Raw genomic sequence first — 17,595 nt, 5'->3', positions numbered from 1 at the left:
ACTATGTCAGGAAACCTGGGAGACTGACGGAGCCACACTGAGCCCCAGCCACCATCCGCTAGCATTGTCACAGTCAGCTCTCACAGTTGCACAACTGCACTTTTTTCTTTCTCTCACCATGCATGTACGGTACAGTGTGTGTTTATGTCATGCATTAGGTCGATTGTGCTTAATTTGTTTGCAGGTTGTTTTTCTACTTTGGTCAAGTTTCCATATATCTTAATATTCAGTCATATCTATTGAAGCAGCAGTTTTGCACAAATATTGTGTGTTTTATTCTCTTCGAACAGTGTTGCTGGTGTATGTTACACTATTCTTTTTATTGGATGAAACAAATGGGTTTTATTCGGACGATCATCTAACACCATCCTGATAAGATAAATGAATACAACTGACACTAACCAGACAGATCTGCCTGTCTGGTACCGTAACTTTAGTACTGTGGTACTGTAACTTTAGTACTCTGGTACTGTAACTTTAGTACTCTGGTACTGTAACTTTAGTACTCTGGTACTGTAACTTTAGTACTCTGGTACTGTAACTTTAGGACTCTGGTACTGTAACTTTAGGACTCTGGTACTGTAACTTTAGGACTCTGGTACTGTAACTTTAGGACTCTGGTACTGTAACTTTAGGACTGGTCTTTAGGACTCTGTAACTTTAGTACTCTGGTACTTTAGGACTCTGGTATCTTTAGGACTGTGGTACTGTAACTTTAGTACTCTGGTACTGTAACTTTAGGACTCTGGTAACTTTACTGTAACTTTACTCTGGTACTCTTTGGTACTGTAACTTTAGGACTCTGGACTCTGACTCTGGTACTGTAACTTTAGGACTCTGGTAACTGACTCTGGTACTGTTTAGGACTCTGGTACTGTAACTTTAGGACTCTGGTACTGTAACTTTAGGACTCTGATACTGTAACTTTAGGACTCTTACTGTAACTTTAAGACTCTGGTACTGTAACTTTAGGAGTACTAACTTTAGGGTACTGTAACTTTAGGACTCTGGTACTGTAACTTTAACTCTGGTACTGGACTCTGGTACTGTAACTTTAGGACTCTGGTACTGTAACTTTAGGACTCTGGTACTGTAACTTTAGGACTCTGGTACTGTAACTTTAGGGTACTCTTTAGGACTCTGGTACTGTAACTTTAGGACTCTGGTACTGTAACTTTAGGACTCTGGTACTGTAACTTTAGGACTCTGGTACTGTAACTTTAGGACTCTGGTACTGTAACTTTAGGACTCTGGTACTGTAACTTTAGGACTCTGGTACTGTAACTTTAGGACTCTGGTACTGTAACTTTAGGACTCTGGTACTGTAACTTTAGGTACTGTAACTTTAGGACTCTGGTACTGTAACTTCAGGACTCTGGACTAGGACTCTGGTACTGTAACTTTAGGACTCTGGTACTGTAACTTTAGGACTCTGGTACTGTAACTTTAGGACTCTGATACTGTAACTTTAGGACTCTGGTACTGTAACTTTAGGACTCTGGTACTGTAACTTTAGGACTGGTACTGTAACTTTAGGACTCTGATACTGTAACTTTAGGACTCTGGTACTGTAACTTTAGGACTCTGGTACTGTAACTTTAGTACTCTGGTACTGTAACTTTAGGACTCTGGTACTGTAACTTTAGGACTCTGGTACTGTAACTTTAGGACTCTGGTACTGTAACTTTAGGACTCTGGTACTGTAACGTTAGGACTCTGGTACTGTAACTTTAGGACTCTGTACTGTAACTTTAGTGTACTGTAACTTTAGGACTCTGGTACTGTAACTTTAGGACTCTGGTACTGTAACTTTAGTAACTTAACTTTAGGACTCTGGTACTGTATCTTTAGGACTGTGGTACTGTAACTTTAGTACTCTGGTACTGTAACTTTAGGACTCTGGTACTGTAACTTTAGGACTCTGGTACTGTATCTTTAGGACTCTGGTACTGTAACTTTAGGACTCTGGTACTGTAACTTTAGGACTCTGGTACCGTAACTTCAGGACTCTGGTACTGTAACTTTAGGACTCTGATACTGTAACTTTAGGACTCTGGTACTGTAACTTTAGGACTCTGGTACTGTAACTTTAGGACTCTGATACTGTAACTTTAGGACTCTGGTACTGTAACTTTAGGACTCTGGTACTGTAACTTTAGGACTCTGGTACTGTAACTTTAGGACTGGTACTGTAACTTTAGGACTCTGATACTGTAACTTTAGGACTCTGGTACTGTAACTTTAGGACTCTGGTACTGTAACTTTAGTACTCTGGTACTGTAACTTTAGGACTCTGGTACTGTAACTTTAGGACTCTGGTACTGTATCTTTAGGACTCTGGTACTGTAACTTTAGGACTTTTAGAGAATTGTGTGTTATGATCTCCAATGTGATCCTGTCTTGATGAATATATATACTCTTAACTCCCAGTCCTCAATTCACCTACTTGCACTTCAGACCCACTTGCTCATATGTTTGGTGTTATGTTGTTGTAGGCAGTGAAATTTGAAGAGAGAAAGAAGAAAAAAGGTTGCCCTTTTTTTTTTACACGTGAAAAGGTTGTCTGTGCTCCTAGCTTAACCAAAGACAGATGCTGAGGCTGAACAGACATCCACTTCTCAAAACAAATGGAACATGCCTCCTTAAAGCTCCTTTTTCTGATATTTGTAATATTTGTGTCAACATTCAAGTCCTTACACACGTGCAGAAGAGGTTCATTTTCATTGTTGAGAATAAAGTATTTGAGAATGCAACTAGCTCTCACAGCCTCACGTTGAAAGTTCATGCAAACGTCAGATTTCGGAGTGTCAAAGGTTAAGTTTAGGCATCAAGTCTACATTTTAAATTTTCGGGTTAAGTTTTGGCATTAACTCAGAATGGTTAAGGTAAGGGTTAAGGTTTGGGATAGGCTTAAAACAGAAATATCAAAAACAACTTTATATCTCTTGATTCAAACTTGCAACCTTTGGAATCAGAGGCAGATGCTTATGCCCATCCGCCATCCCAGTCCACAATGCGCTAGGACAACCAAAACCTACTTGAAGGTAACAACACTCACTGTTGCCCCTAGTGGTCAGTGTCCACGTCACCTCCCGACGTCCTCCGATATGGATGGACAACGAATACTGACTTGTATCACGGGTGACCTGGCTGCCCCTTCCACCATCACACACCTATTTCTCTGTGCATCTATTTCTCTGTCAGTTTCTTTACTATCATTTAGCCATGATGGCGAGCGCGGATGCAGACCGTGATTAGTCTTCTGTTGTTACATTTGATATAGCAGCGTGCAGAGCCAAGTGAATACAGTGTATATCATTTCATCCCTCCTATAACCAAATAACCAAGAGCACAGGCCATTCTGATAGGCTTTGCAAGTTCGCTGTCACGCAGCAATGCCTCGTGACAGTCATGCTTGCAGCTTTACAGCAAAGAAAACGGCTTGTCTCTAGCTCAAACAGTTAAAAACATATGACTCGTTACCGGAGCTACCTTTTTTTTCTTCCTGCACGATTTCGCTCACATTTGATATAATTTCACAAAACATGTTGGGGCCGTTTGAAACTAATACCAGGCCGCTAATTATTGTTTTGATAACAAACAACGTTGTTCAGTCATGTTACCTAGCTAGCTCACAACCTGGTAACTTGACAGTAGGTCTTAGGCATATTTGATTGGCGCAGGAAGAAAGGAAAAGGGTCTTCTACTCATGAAATGTGCTTCAAAGGAAGGATTCATGTAGGCCTAATGTAAGCCTAAATGATCAAAAATCTATCTATTTCCGGTACTCCTTACAGTCTGTTGGGTGCCTCATGTTTTTAAAGTTGGGAGCAGTGTGTTTATGAGGGAGACACAGAGAGTGTGTGTGTGTGGGAGGGAGGGAGAGTGTGTGTCTGTGTGTTAAATGAAGAGTAAAGGTTTCATGCAGTGTTTTCCCCTTACTGCCACAATTACATGCAGATCATTAATGCATTTACAATACCAGTCAAAAGTTTGGACACACCTCATTCAGGGGTTTTTCTTTATTTCTACTATTTTCTACATTGTAGAATAATAGTGAAGACATCAAAATTATGAACTAACACATATGAAATCATGTAGTAACCACAAAAGGGTTCAACAAATCAAATATATTTCAGATTCTTCAAAGTAGCCACATTGTGCCTTGATGACAGCATTGCACACTCTAGGCATTCTGTCAATCAGCTTCACCTGGAATGCTTTTCCAACAGTCTTGAAGGAGTTCCCACATATATGCTGAGCACTTGCTGGCTACTTTTCCTTCACTATGCGGTCCAAATCATCCCAAATCATCTCAATTTGGTTGAAGTCAGGTGATTGTGGAGGCCAGGTCATCTGATGCAGCAATCCATCACTCTCCTTTTTGGTGAAATAGCTCTTACACAGCCTGGAGGTGTGTTGGGTCATTGTCCTGTTGAAAAACAAATGGTAGTCCCACTCAGCGCAAACCAGATGGGATGGTGTATCACTGCAGAATGCTGTGGTAGCCATGCTGGTTAACCTCTCTAGGGGGTGTGGGACGCTACCGTCCCACCTGGCCAACATCCGGTGAAATTGCAGAGCGCAAAATTCAAATGAAATTACTATAAATATTTAACTTTCATGAACTCACAAGTCTAATACATCAAAATAAAGCTTAACCTGTTGTTAATCCAGCCGCTGTGTCAGATTTAAAAAATACTTTACGGCGAAAGCAAACCATGTGATTATCTGAGGACAGCGCTCAGCACACAAAACATTACATACAGTTACCAGCCAAGTAGATTAGTCACGAAAGTCAGAAATAGCAATAAAATTAATCACTTACCTTTGATCTTCATATGGTTGCACTCAAAAGACTCCCAGTTACACAATAAATGTTTGTTTTGTTCGATAAAGTCCCTCTTTATATCCAAAAACCTCAATTTTGTTGGTGCGTTTTGTTCAGGGATCCAATGGCTCAAATGCGGTCACAACAAGCAGACGAAAATTCCAAATAGTACCGGTAAAGTTCGTAGAAACATGTCAAACGATGTTTATAATCAATCCTCAGGTTGTTTTTAGCCCAAATAATCGATAATATATCAACCGGACAATAGCGTCGTCAATATAAAAGAAAAACAAGATCAGGTGTGTATTCACTCTCGGTCTCACGCAGCAAACAGCTCAGGGGACATCCCACTATCCACTCACTCAAAGTTGTCATTCTCCCTCATTTTTCAGAATAAAAGCCTAAAACAATGTCTAAAGACTGTTCACAACTTGTGGAAGCCATAGGAACGGAATCTGGGTCCTATCCCTTTAAATGGTGGATAGGCTTTCATAGGAAAAATAATGGCACTTCCTGGATGGATTTCCCTCAGGTTTTTGCCTGCCATTTCAGTTCTGTTATACTCACAGACGTTATTTTAACAGTTTTCGAAACTTTGGAGTGTTTTCTATCCAAACCTACTAATTATATGCATATCCTAGCTTCTGGGCCCGAGTAGCAGGCAGTTTACTTTGGGAACACTTTTCATCCGGAGGTGAAAATAGTGCGCCCTACCCTAGTGAGATTAAGTGTGCCTTGAATTCTAAATAAATCACAGACAGTGTCACCAGCAAAGCACCCCCACACCTCCTCCTCCGTGCTTCACGTTGTGGACCACACATGTTTTGCATTGAAGGTCTACAGTAGCCTCAGCAGCACTCTGTGTAGGTTAGCACCATGGTGTAGCTGGAGGAGCTTCTGTTCTCCTCTGGGTACATTAACTTCGATACAAAACTTAGGAGGCTTAGGAGACTTACACAGTAAATATGACAACTTCCGGAGGATGTCCTCCAACCTATCAGAGCTCTTGCAGCATGAACTGACATGTCGTCCACCAAATCAAAATATCAGAGGATTAATCTAATACTGAAAGCATAAGCTACAGCTAGCTAGCACTGCAGTGCATAAACTGTTGTGAGTAGTTGCCTCAAAGAGAATAGTGGAACAGTTCAAAAAATATATATTATTCCAAAATTAAGGAGAAGCAAGAGGAGGAGAAAGAGAGAGATAGCTATATTTGGTTGTATTTGTTTTTACAAAACGTTCACTTAGCTAAGAATGAAGCTAGCTAGTTTAACCTACTCAAACATCCGGCTCAAGCAGAGCGAGATGCTATGTTATCTAGCTGGCTATGGCTATCCAACACTGTAACTCTTCCAAGTCATTAATTTATTGCCACCGGAGCCCACCAGTGTAACTGGTAAACTGCTTTCTAGCTACACTGTACTGCATGATTGTAGCTAGTGGGTTTACTAACGTGTTAGTTCTAGTAGCTATGTTGACTATGACGTGACAATAATGTAGGCTGTGTGTAGCGGTTATAGAGGTTATGAATGGAAGGTTTGGCTTAGAAAGTTTTTTTCGCCTGGTTACAGACAGCTGAAATGTGAGGGGAGGAAAGTTCATAGATGCAAGAAGTTACACAACGTGCAAATTATCATGCTGTTTGTATGTGCCTGCTGTGAAAGTGAACTATGTTTGCATGTGATCAGGTGTGTATTCATTCTGCCAATTCTGTTGAAAAATGTTTATTAAACGGATGGAAACGGAACAGAACAGGGATAAAAATACCTTAATGTGTCCAATAGAAATTCACATATGCAACGGACTGATGATTACTCCCTAGATCAGCTAGATGCAGGCAAGAGTGTGCAAGGCGGTATTGAATGTCACCTTGATTACTCAAAATTCTCTACGTTGTAAACTTTCATTCATAGGCTAGGTTGTAGCAATCTCATGATGGGTACAGGGAAAATGTGTGTATCATGTAGTAGCCTAAACCTATCAATGTAACATTTGAGCTGGGTGAATGGAATATGAATGACAGTCATCCACTATGCTGTAAAATAATCATCCTCCCTCATCTTAAACGGCACCAACCGCCACTGGTATGCACGTGTGTTTCCTTACAGCAGTTTGTCTGCCTGTCCTGTACATTAACCTGGTCTCTAACATACCCCCTTCTGGTGAGGAACATGAGTAGGCTGCCAACACAGATCAGAGACAGACCTCTCTACTCTAGTCTGGAATTCAATCAAACCTGCAAAAAGATACATAACACATGAATGAACCTGCTCAGGTTCTAGATTGCTGTTGAACAAGGGGGCAAGGGTGAGGCATATTTATATACAATACTTCCGTTATTGGTCCATTTGCACAGATATTATTGATTTATTGCCTTCACAGTACACAACCTAAAACACACACACACACACACACACACACACACACACACACACACACACACACACACACACACACACACACACACACACACACACACACACACACACACACACACACACACACACACACACACACACACACACACACACACACACACACACACACACACACACACACACACACACATCACATCACATCACATCACAATGCCCCTGAAGCAATTAGGGCTAAAGTACCTTGCTCATGGGCACAATGGCAGTACATAGTATATAGGATGTTAAAGCCTCCAGTTGCGGGCCCTGATTCCACATTATTGGTCAATACTGGTAATGGCCATAGTTATTGTCCTGTTATTACCGATCTGTAAAGTGTACCAATATTTATATCACCATGAAAATAAATAAAGGAATGACAAAATGACAATGCTGCTGATGCTGACATTAATACTAATCATGACTGTGTTTCTCTCCCCTAGGAAAGCACATCTGATCCTGCGCAGAGTGGAGAGGATCAGCCGGTACTGCCGGGCCCTGCTCCACAGCGCATACATTCAGAGCCGCACAGACACCATGGCCTACGTGTTCTGTCGCAGCGAGGAGGTTCGGCCCACCAGCAAAGTGTGGCATGGCTCCCTGCATGAGACCCGCACCACCTGCATGGAGAAACTGATCTCAGTACAACGCAGCACATACGGCAACGCCAAGCTCCGATGAGACAAGCTGCCCGACGACACAATGACAGCCGCCTCCTCCTCGTTTCTAGTTTCTCCACTGACTGGTATTTTTCCAAATCAGGAGAGCCCTGAAACCTCGACTCCACTGGACATTGTTAGAACTACTGTCAAACACCCTCAAATGCTTTTTTGGAAAAAGTGCTAAGAACTGCTTGAAGAGGGAAGACGGTTTGGATGTACATGCCAGTGACCACCACTATCAATGAGGAGGAGCAATGTGAGCATGTAAATTATCATTCAACCCAGAGCAAATTGGTTGGCAAAAAAATACTGAATGTAATATTGCAGTTTCTCATGTTACTTCGACTGGAAACGTACCAGGGAAACAAACAAACAAAAAAACAACTCCCTGTTTGTCTCTCCTCTTGGCTGGAGAGATGTGAAAGAGAGCGTTTAGTTTTGATTTGATTCATTTGTAATACTTAAACATAGCACCACTACAATAATGTCGTCTTTTTAATGCAGACAACATAGTGTTTATAATAAAGGCTACGGAGAAATCCTGTGTGACGGATTGTGATGTCATCAGCTGTACCGTACGGTGTGTGAGTTAACGCTTTGCAGCTAGAAAAGTCCTCAACCAGCAGTGTTTCCTTTTTTTTTTTTGTTCGTTTATTGTCGTTTATCTCCTCAGATGTTGACAAAGGTGGAGAGCTCCTAAACCACAGGGAAAATCCTTATTTAAAAAAGAGTCCATTCAAATGGTCAACTGGTGAATATAGGTAACGAAAAAGAAAACATTTTCATAGGAAAATATTCCAAATGACTTCAAGATTTGATGCTATATGTATGGATTGCAGGGTGATGGCAGGTGAATGCCAATGAGTAATGAAACGCTATAAAGGAATCATGTTTAATGGTATGGATCTTGTAGGATCCCTTCCCTCAAGGAAACATTTACTTGACTTTCCATCTCTCAAGAGCCATGGACAGAAAAATCCAACTCATTGTTTTTTTGTATTGATTATCATTTCACGTTATATCAATTGTAATAGTAAATTATTATATTGTAAATATGAAATTGTAAATAACATATGTATTATTATGTGGCTTTAATTGTCTTTTTTTTCGAGAGAATGTGAAATATTAAATACTATATATCACAAGCATCTGCATTCTTTTGGACAAGGAGAAAGTAGCTCTATTTAACCAATTGATTCACATCTGCGGTATAGGCTATACCACACTCCATGGGTTGGGAGAGAAATGTAAAGATTATGATGAACTCAAAACACCTGCATTGTCATATGGAATTATTGAAAAACAACAGCTGCAAATGAATGGGAACTTGTCTGTAATGTCCCTCGGGATAACCTGTGAATACTTTCCTACATCATCAACCCCTTCACTCTGCTTACGGTAGGTAAGTAACAACCTGTACTGGTGTTTTTTTTCCCACCATCAATAGTGGACCTCGAACAAAATATTTACATTAATTTCCACGGGGGAAATAAGTCCCTGTGGCAATGAGCAGGTATATGGTATGACTAATGCCAGTTAATAACATTACTGAAGGTATCCCTCTCTCTCTCGTTCTCTCTCGGGAAACATTCTCTTTTTCCATCTCCTCTACACAAACTATTCCTTCACTCGGGTCCAGTCTCTTTCCACTCATGCAACATTAACTGTGCTTTAAAACACAGTAGACTAATGTTCATTCTCACAAATTAGGCCATTCGCGTCTCTGGGGTGCCAGGAGCAGCGCTCAGGTTTCCATGTCAAGGAATCAATGAGGGCCTTACATTTGGATTCGTCCTTCATTACTACTGTTTTGATAGTAGCTTTGACATTTTCATGTCCATAAAATCAAAGTGAGTATAGCCAGGTGAGTAGCACTTCAATGCACTTTCAAGTAAACATCAAGGGTTCGGACAATACAGGGTTTGTAGTATTATCTACAGGGAATTGGCTATGTAAAGTCATCTGTACTATTGGACAAAGGGCTCTATTCAATCTTTCAAGTTCATCTTTACAGCGTGATTGAAATGGAAAGGCAATGCTCCTGCTTTAGTGGAGACTGCGTTCGCGGTAAAAGCTGAAGATGTCGGCTCAATCAGAAATCAGACCTTTACATTTCTATCCTGGAATCTGTAATGCTTCAGCTTTACAGATTGAATAGAGCCCAAAGTTATCATGAGCCATGTTAAGCAAAAAAGTCAGGTTATATGTAGAAATGGGGCTATTTTAAAGGACAAAGAATTGACAACACTTCCTTGGCTTACATCCACTTAACCAGTGTTTTATTTCTACATAATACATGACAGGGAAATGGACATGATACTCATCATGATTGAGGATCCATCCTTATGAAAATATAGTACACATCATTAGAGCCCTGCTTGCCATGTTCCAGAGCACCGGAAATATAATAGCAACAGTGAAAAAAGCAAAGAATATGAGGAAACATCTGCTGAAACAAAAGTCTGATGTGTTATATGTGCCTGAAAAACGGTGTACTGTGAATGGACCTAACAGAGTGGGTGCTGCAAGCGAGGGAAGGTGAGAGAGAGAGAGCGAGGGGTGCTGATGGGTACCTTTACAGTGTTTTCAGTTCAAACTCTAAGGCAAGGGAGGAAAGAGTAAGCAAACATCTGTGGTGTAGAGGAAGGAGTAAGGATATGTAAGTTGTTTTTTGGTTGGTGCCAGTCAGTCTGAGGGTGAGTTCAAGGGGAATGGTGTTCACTGTTAGAATCATTCAAGTCTGATAATAAGAATATGTTGTAACATGTTAAATATTCTCTTCAAATGAATGCTTTGCTCTTGTTTTGTTTGTTTTCACACTCTAAAAAGAAGGAACATTTTGGTAATTTATTTTCAACTGACTGCTCCGAGACCCACAAACTGACCACATGATGCTTTATTCATCTTGACAACAAATAAATTAAGTTTGATTTCATATAAGACTGTTTTATAGACAATTGACAACAGTGTTTGTGTAGAGCCTTTATGAATGAATAACTGCTGACAAGTGTTGTGAAGCATTATGGGTATTGTATTTTTTCCCCAGAATGGCTGCGGATCCGACTTTTCTTGACCTTTCTTTCCGAGCTCTAACGGTCCTGAAGCTTCTGCGCATGTACAGGATTCTCTCATTTACTCAGCAGTCTCTGCTCTACTCGTAGAGAATAGGCTACTCTCGAGAATGGTGCTTGTTTAATAAAGTTAGATTAAAGTTGTCTGCAAAATCGCATAATGAGACTATTTATAGAACAGAACCAAATTGAATAGGATGTAGGCTTATAACGTTACTGTAAGACAAAACCACTAAATATCTTATGAAATTTTAGGATGATTGTGTGAATGGTCGCATGTTTCTCTCATGGGTCCAAAACAAAACAGGGCACGCCACTAGGCAAAATACACAGGTAGGCTATGCTACAGTGTGTTAACTCCATCTGCTCTAACATTCACTCACTGTACATCATTCAAAACACTGTAGGCTACTTCCAACACTGTATAACTCAAGATCTAAACGCATATCCCCATGAAACGGATTGAGATCAAATGTTTGGTTTGCAGATACTGTATGGATGTTTCTCCAGTAAAACGTATTGTTAAATATTGACAGTGAGAAATATGAAAGGCTGGAGACAACAAAAATGTGTTAAAGAAATAAAGAAATACGTTTTTTTTTTTTTGTCTTACAGTGTAATGTTATACTATGCTATTATATTCGGTTCTGTTGAATACTATCATTATGTGATCTTGCAGACATTGATTCAGCTTTGTTTAACTTTATCAAATGAGAGTAGCCTGCTGTCTACGAGTAAAGCGGAAACTGTGGGAAGTAGTAAATCCTGCACATGCGCAGAAGCTTAGGGAACTTTAGAGCTCAGGAAGAAAGGTCCAGAAAAGTTGGATCCGCAACCACTGCGTATTTCTTTTCTTTCCGGTGGTACTTCAATGGTACACATTGCACAATGTATCTTCCTTAAATTGTCTCTGATATAAATCCAAGAGCTACCCCAAACAGATAATACATGGTTTTGCAAATACAATCATCATAGAATAAAAGTATTTACATCTTAAAATATTTTTGCTGAACAATCGGGTACGAAACATTGCAATAATACCACTACATATCCACATAATATGTATATACTCAATTTGATACTTTCCCACATAAAAAGGACCATTCATTTTTTATTACTGAATGTGGGAATGAGAAACAAACACAAGTGGACCATTCTTTAACCAGGAGCCTGTGAAAGGTACTTGATGAGTGAAGTTTAGAAAACAACAATAAGAACATCATGGCACATCAGTGTGTTCTCCACAACTGTCTGTCCACAAACTCAAGGGCTACAGCCAGCCACCTCTAGGCTACCACTGTCTCCATTGCTTCCCATGGGTTATGGTGGGATGCCACAGGGACTGAAAGGATACCACTTTTAGCAGAGCAAGGTAACGCCACAGAAACCCAACTGTTTTTAACCAAAACCCAGGCTACGCATGGCTGGTATGTAGCTAGTTTGGATTTGAGAGAATCACCTCCCATCCACAATAAGATGGACTATATGAAGTAGTCTATGGAAAGACATTGAAGCGGACTCTGCCATGCATTTCAAATACTCCTCTGGTCTGAGAGTGAAGGGAAGGGCATGTCCCTCAGCCTGCTGCAGTAGGGCTCATATCTTAGGTAGTCTTCCTATCCTCCCTCCTCCCTGGTCTTCCATGCAGCCCACCTTACCACCGCCACATGACCGTGACAGTGACGGATGGCCCGGCGTGTCAGGAGGGGAGTCCCTCAGAGAACACCCGCCACCTCCAGGAGAAAGTCTGACTCATCGGCCTCGGCCTGCTGCCAGTCAGCGCTGGCCCAGGGGCAGCTCTGTGTGTACACAGTTTTCACACCTGGACAAATACCCTGGCCGCCAGGAAAAGCAGCCCACCTTCACCCATCCCATTCTATCCCCTGCTCTACACCCTCTCCCTCACCCCACCTGGGGCACAACCGGCTGCCTGATTACTCCTCCCCCCTCCTCATCCTCTGCAGCTCCCTGTCTGCCTACCACTGGTTGTTCTGAATGGCTGTGTATATTCTGTCCTCACCGTAGCCCTCAGAGTTGATTGAGTATGGATCTAACCACTTCAACATGATATAGGTTCTCTCTTCAGAGCAAACATCGGATTACATTTGAAAAGTTCATAAATGAACAAAATAAAAATGACAGTACATTCTGGATTTGTAATGTAGAAATAAAAAAACACACATACTTGTGCACTGCACTCAGTTACATAAACATGTGGTAAATCCTCATTGGACGAGAGTAGTGCCCAATGAGACAACCAATGAGACAACAACCTTGACCAAAGCTATTTGACGACGACATTGGGACAGAAATAAAATGACAACAGTTTTTAACTCACAACCAATATGTCTGTTTATAAGAGCAATGCAAAAAATAATTTACATGAACATTAAATATAACTTAAAAAAGTATAACACTCTTAATAAATAGTTTTACTATTTACACCATTGCTAAAAATGAGAAGAAAAATGACTAATTTACCAAAATATAGAAGCAGCAAACATTACAGGCATGAGGTACAGCGAAGAGATCCTGTGGTGGCTTACAGTAGAGGTGATGTTCTCATATTCAAACTTCATTTCATAACATCCTGGCTTTATGGCTTTGGAACAGTACCTTGTCCAATACAGAGAGCACATCAGAAAACGAACGTGTCCAGGTTGTGTCCAGGTTGACACACAAGCAGTCACATTCTGTAGACACTCTCATATCCTTCTCTCCGAGAGTCACCGTTTCTGGTCTCCAGACTTTTTAATAACATCGATGAGGATGACGACACAAGACAAAGAGAGGAGCTGTAGATGAGTGAAAGAAAGGGTGATGAACAAGATGACTAGTCATCAGCCTGTAATGTTTGTCCAGTTTGAGGATGAAGGGAGGGTCCAATGGCAAGATAACCCTTGGGGAATTCCATGGATGGCTTTTCAGAAATCCTGTGTGAGTGTAAGCAGGTGATGATGATCCATGGTACTGTTGGCTTTGTGTAGTGAATGCTGTTGAATCTCTCCCTACTGGTAATATCTCTAATGAAAGCAGCAGTATAGGGAGTATTATTACATACCATTTGATAATATCAACATAATACAGTTCATTTTTACCAAGGATATATACCGTATAAAGTGTTAAATGCACAATTGTCGAGGCTGATGTAGGCTTTTTGATGAATGTAGTGTCCAGACAGTTGCGTTACTCAGGTTTTCAAAGTCTGAAAGATCTCCAACTTTCGAGAGTTCATTTTTTTGGTAGTTTCTTCATTTAGTTATCCATTCTCCTTGACGCTCCATGGTTACCATGACACAATTTGCAACAAATACATAAGATGGTGGATTACACAAACCATGGAGCGAAAATAAAATGTTTGTCCCCTAACCAGGAGGAACACAAAATACGTAAATGCTTACATATCATGTATAATATTTCAAAATGTGTACATCTGACTTTTTGACATTTGAACCTACATTAACAAAAAAGTCCCAGGTTAAATAGCCTTGATACAGTAATATCTTTATCATATGGTAATGGTACGAAATCTGAGAAAGTCTACGATGAATGTACAAATCATATTTGTCACTGGCTTCCTACTGGGCATGATAATATCAGGTGCAAAGCTAGTGGGAATACAAGACACTAATCACAGGAAAGCTAATAGTAATATCGTAGGAGTCCAATGACCAAAAACATCACACACTTTATCAAATCACCTTTCTGACAATAGCAGCTTCTAAACGGTTTGAATTATATATTTTTCTTCTTAAATGGCAACTAAAAAGTGCAGTAACTGAGGTCAATAATACAAATACTGATTAACTAAGACAACATTTTGTAAAAAATAAAATAGAAATTAGAAAAATTAAAACAAGAGAACAATTTTACGTTTTTTTTCTCACGTAAAAAGCAGTATTACACTGAAAATGTTATAGTTACATTGTACATTTGACGTTGTAATTCCTCCCTACTTTCCTATGTGACGTGGTATTGTCCTATTATCTCTCTAACCAGTCTGTATCTATGAAGACCTGTGATTGGTCAGAACGGTGTACGGGAATATTCTGGAATGCCTTATAGCAGCCTAGGGTGATGAGTCAGAGGGACCATTCCATTGGTCCATACCAGATGAGAGAGTTTACGAGGGGTATGGAGTTCTTGGTTGTATAGAGTTTTAACCAGATAGCCCAGCGATGGTTGAATCATGAAGCAGCAACTTGTGGACCTTATGCCAAGCAGCCTTCATCACCATATGTTGATGGGCGTTTCGTTCAAGGGCTATGAAAGGAGATGAGTAAGTTCAGAGCACAGAATAGCAGCCATACGTCTATTGAAGTAAAGGTGGTTGTGTGGTTGATGGGGGACACACGCTCAAATGTCACAATACTGACAAAGTGCCAGGGATGGCACCTTCAGCACGAATTGCTGCAGAGGTAAGAAAAGGCCAAACTGGGCTACTCAACACAAGCAGTCTGTCAAGCCATTGGGCTCAAGAGAAGCCAAGACAATAGTGTCCTGGGAATATAGTGTACTTCTACTACTCCTGCACTGAAGGCTACGTGTTGACAATGAATACATCCAGATGCCATCTATACTATAATGAGGAAAGCCTCCTATTTGTTTTTATGTGTATGTGCTATTGAACTATGCCTATTGAAATCAAGGCTATGCTATGCTGCTGAAAACAGTTTGAGGGTGTAGTTGTGAATAAACATGGACTACATTCAAGAGGTTATAACTGTGTTATCAATTACATTCTTGAAGTCATTTTAAATTCAGTAATATGTGTTGGATTTTGTATTGCGTCAACATTGCTTTTGGTGTAAGATTGGATAGATTTCTGGTGTATTCTCCGATAGGTTATTTGTCTATGAAGACTTACTGGACTGCAGAAACTAAGGACAGAGAAATGGAAACGTGAGGTGTTATGTTTTTCGAGGCTATTTCAACTGCATTGTTTCCCTACTAACTCTTTGCAATGTTGCAGGAGTTTTTAATTCTAGGTTTTAAGTTGAGTGTACTGTACACGCAGAAACAAGTGTCCACTAATGGAAGGTGTTAGGAGGTAAGTGGTACGGCAGACGGGGCTGACTCCGTCCAACCTCACTGGGTAGTAATAATCTGCAGAGCTGGTCATATGGCAAAGTAGCAGCAAACGTACACGCAGCAGCCACGCTGACACAACTGGTTCATTTTGTTGCAGCCCTATATAACCGCTTTTAAGTTCATAAGTACTCTACCTCTTTCCCACATTCACTTGTTCCTGTGGCATTGTAATATGTCTTAATTTCCTGTTATATGTTAGATATATTGAGTTAGACCTCTCTGGTTAGAATCTCTTTACCAATATGGCCGCCTATATCCCCATCAACGCCTATTCTTTCCTATTTCACATCTGTGTAAGAGCAAAGATTCTAAACCTGTGATTTCTGAAGAACAAGAAAATGCATTTCCACCAAGAGAAGGCAGAGGGCACAAACTGTCAGCCTGATCCCTGTGCTGTGCTGGCTCCAGGAACACACACCAGCTCTGGAGTAATACAACATGAGGGTACATCAAGTGTGTTCATGCTATAAGTTATTTTGGCAATAGCTCTTCTGCCTGTCATTCAGTGCCACCGTTGATGACTTCAACATATCCAAAAAATAAAAGATTCCACATGATATGGATAGCGTTTCTCTTTTGTCCTTTGGTCTAAAAGGAAATCATGAGATTGTACGGCAATGTCTTTGAAATGGACACAGAAGCTGACACAAAACTGAAAAAAGGCATGCTATCCAGGCTTGGTTTGTTTAGCTTTTTTTGTTCATTTTTCATATCCTTCATTCAAAAACCTTTCGGTATTTTTGTTTTCTTTTTTTCTCTTGCTGTAAAAAATTTTGGTGGTTGGTGAATTTGCAGGTTTGTTCCTTTCTTTGAGAAATGGGTTTTCCATTATAGCCTCTCTAGTCTGGTCTGTTCATCTAGGTCTTTCCCAATGTGGAGAAGGAGGAGACAGGCGTATGTTAGGGGGGTGCAGTATGGGTGGAGAGGTACTCCTGTAAAGCAGCATGTGGAGGATTTGAGGGAAAAGGGGGAGGGCTGGTCTCCCTCGGTCTGGGTGTGGGTAGTTTTAGGGTGAGGGTTCAGGAATCCGGTGGGGGGCGAGGAGGGAGGGTCACCCCAGGGAGTGGACGTGCTCGTCTTTCCTCTTCTCTGGAGCGTTGGGGTCTCGGCAGGCACAGTCTTCCCGTATGTCACAGGACATGGGGAACGGGATCACCTGGAGGGGACACACAGAGACACATACAATGAAACCTCTATAAACAAAACTTGCTATAGGATTCAGTCTGTATTCCATTTCTCTGGGGTTCCAACACAATCAGGAGGACTGTGGCAGTGTAAGGGCTGATGCAGTCCTAAACAGCCTATTAACAACAGTGGTAATAGTGTCCGATGCCTCGCCGTCGACACCACCAGCGGGAAACGCCGCATGACAAACAACACAAGCCAACTGCTGCCAGCCAATCCCATCGTGCCATATAGAGGAGTACTACGAGTGTTGTGAAGTGTCAACTCTCCAAGAAGTGGTGAGTGCCCACAAGCACATTCAAAATAGCCCCGGCGTACCATTGGCCGCCGCTGTGTAG

The 17,595-nt window shown here is 40.9% G+C and overlaps 2 protein-coding genes across 2 annotated transcripts in view; one reads left to right on the top strand and one right to left on the bottom strand.

Moving 5' to 3' along the window:
* LOC115123043 (astrotactin-2-like) overlaps positions 1-9,016 on the top strand; it is a 267,117-nt gene extending 258,101 nt beyond the window's left edge. The window contains exon 19 of the mRNA XM_029652338.2: positions 7,692-9,016. Coding sequence (XP_029508198.2) covers positions 7,692-7,929 — 238 coding nt within the window. The 3' untranslated portion in view covers positions 7,930-9,016. The remainder of the gene's footprint in view (positions 1-7,691) is intronic.
* Positions 9,017-10,788: 1,772 nt separating this feature from the next.
* LOC115117542 (pappalysin-1-like) overlaps positions 10,789-17,595 on the bottom strand; it is a 141,048-nt gene continuing 134,241 nt past the window's right edge. Inside the window, exon 22 of the mRNA XM_065017483.1 lies at positions 10,789-17,228. Within this exon, the coding sequence (XP_064873555.1) occupies positions 17,124-17,228 (105 nt within the window). The 3' untranslated portion in view covers positions 10,789-17,123. The remainder of the gene's footprint in view (positions 17,229-17,595) is intronic.

The sequence above is a fragment of the Oncorhynchus nerka genome, linkage group LG4, assembly GCF_034236695.1.
Source record: "Oncorhynchus nerka isolate Pitt River linkage group LG4, Oner_Uvic_2.0, whole genome shotgun sequence".
Taxonomy (NCBI): Eukaryota; Metazoa; Chordata; class Actinopteri; order Salmoniformes; family Salmonidae; genus Oncorhynchus; species Oncorhynchus nerka.
This window is presented reverse-complemented; position numbering and strand designations above follow the sequence as displayed.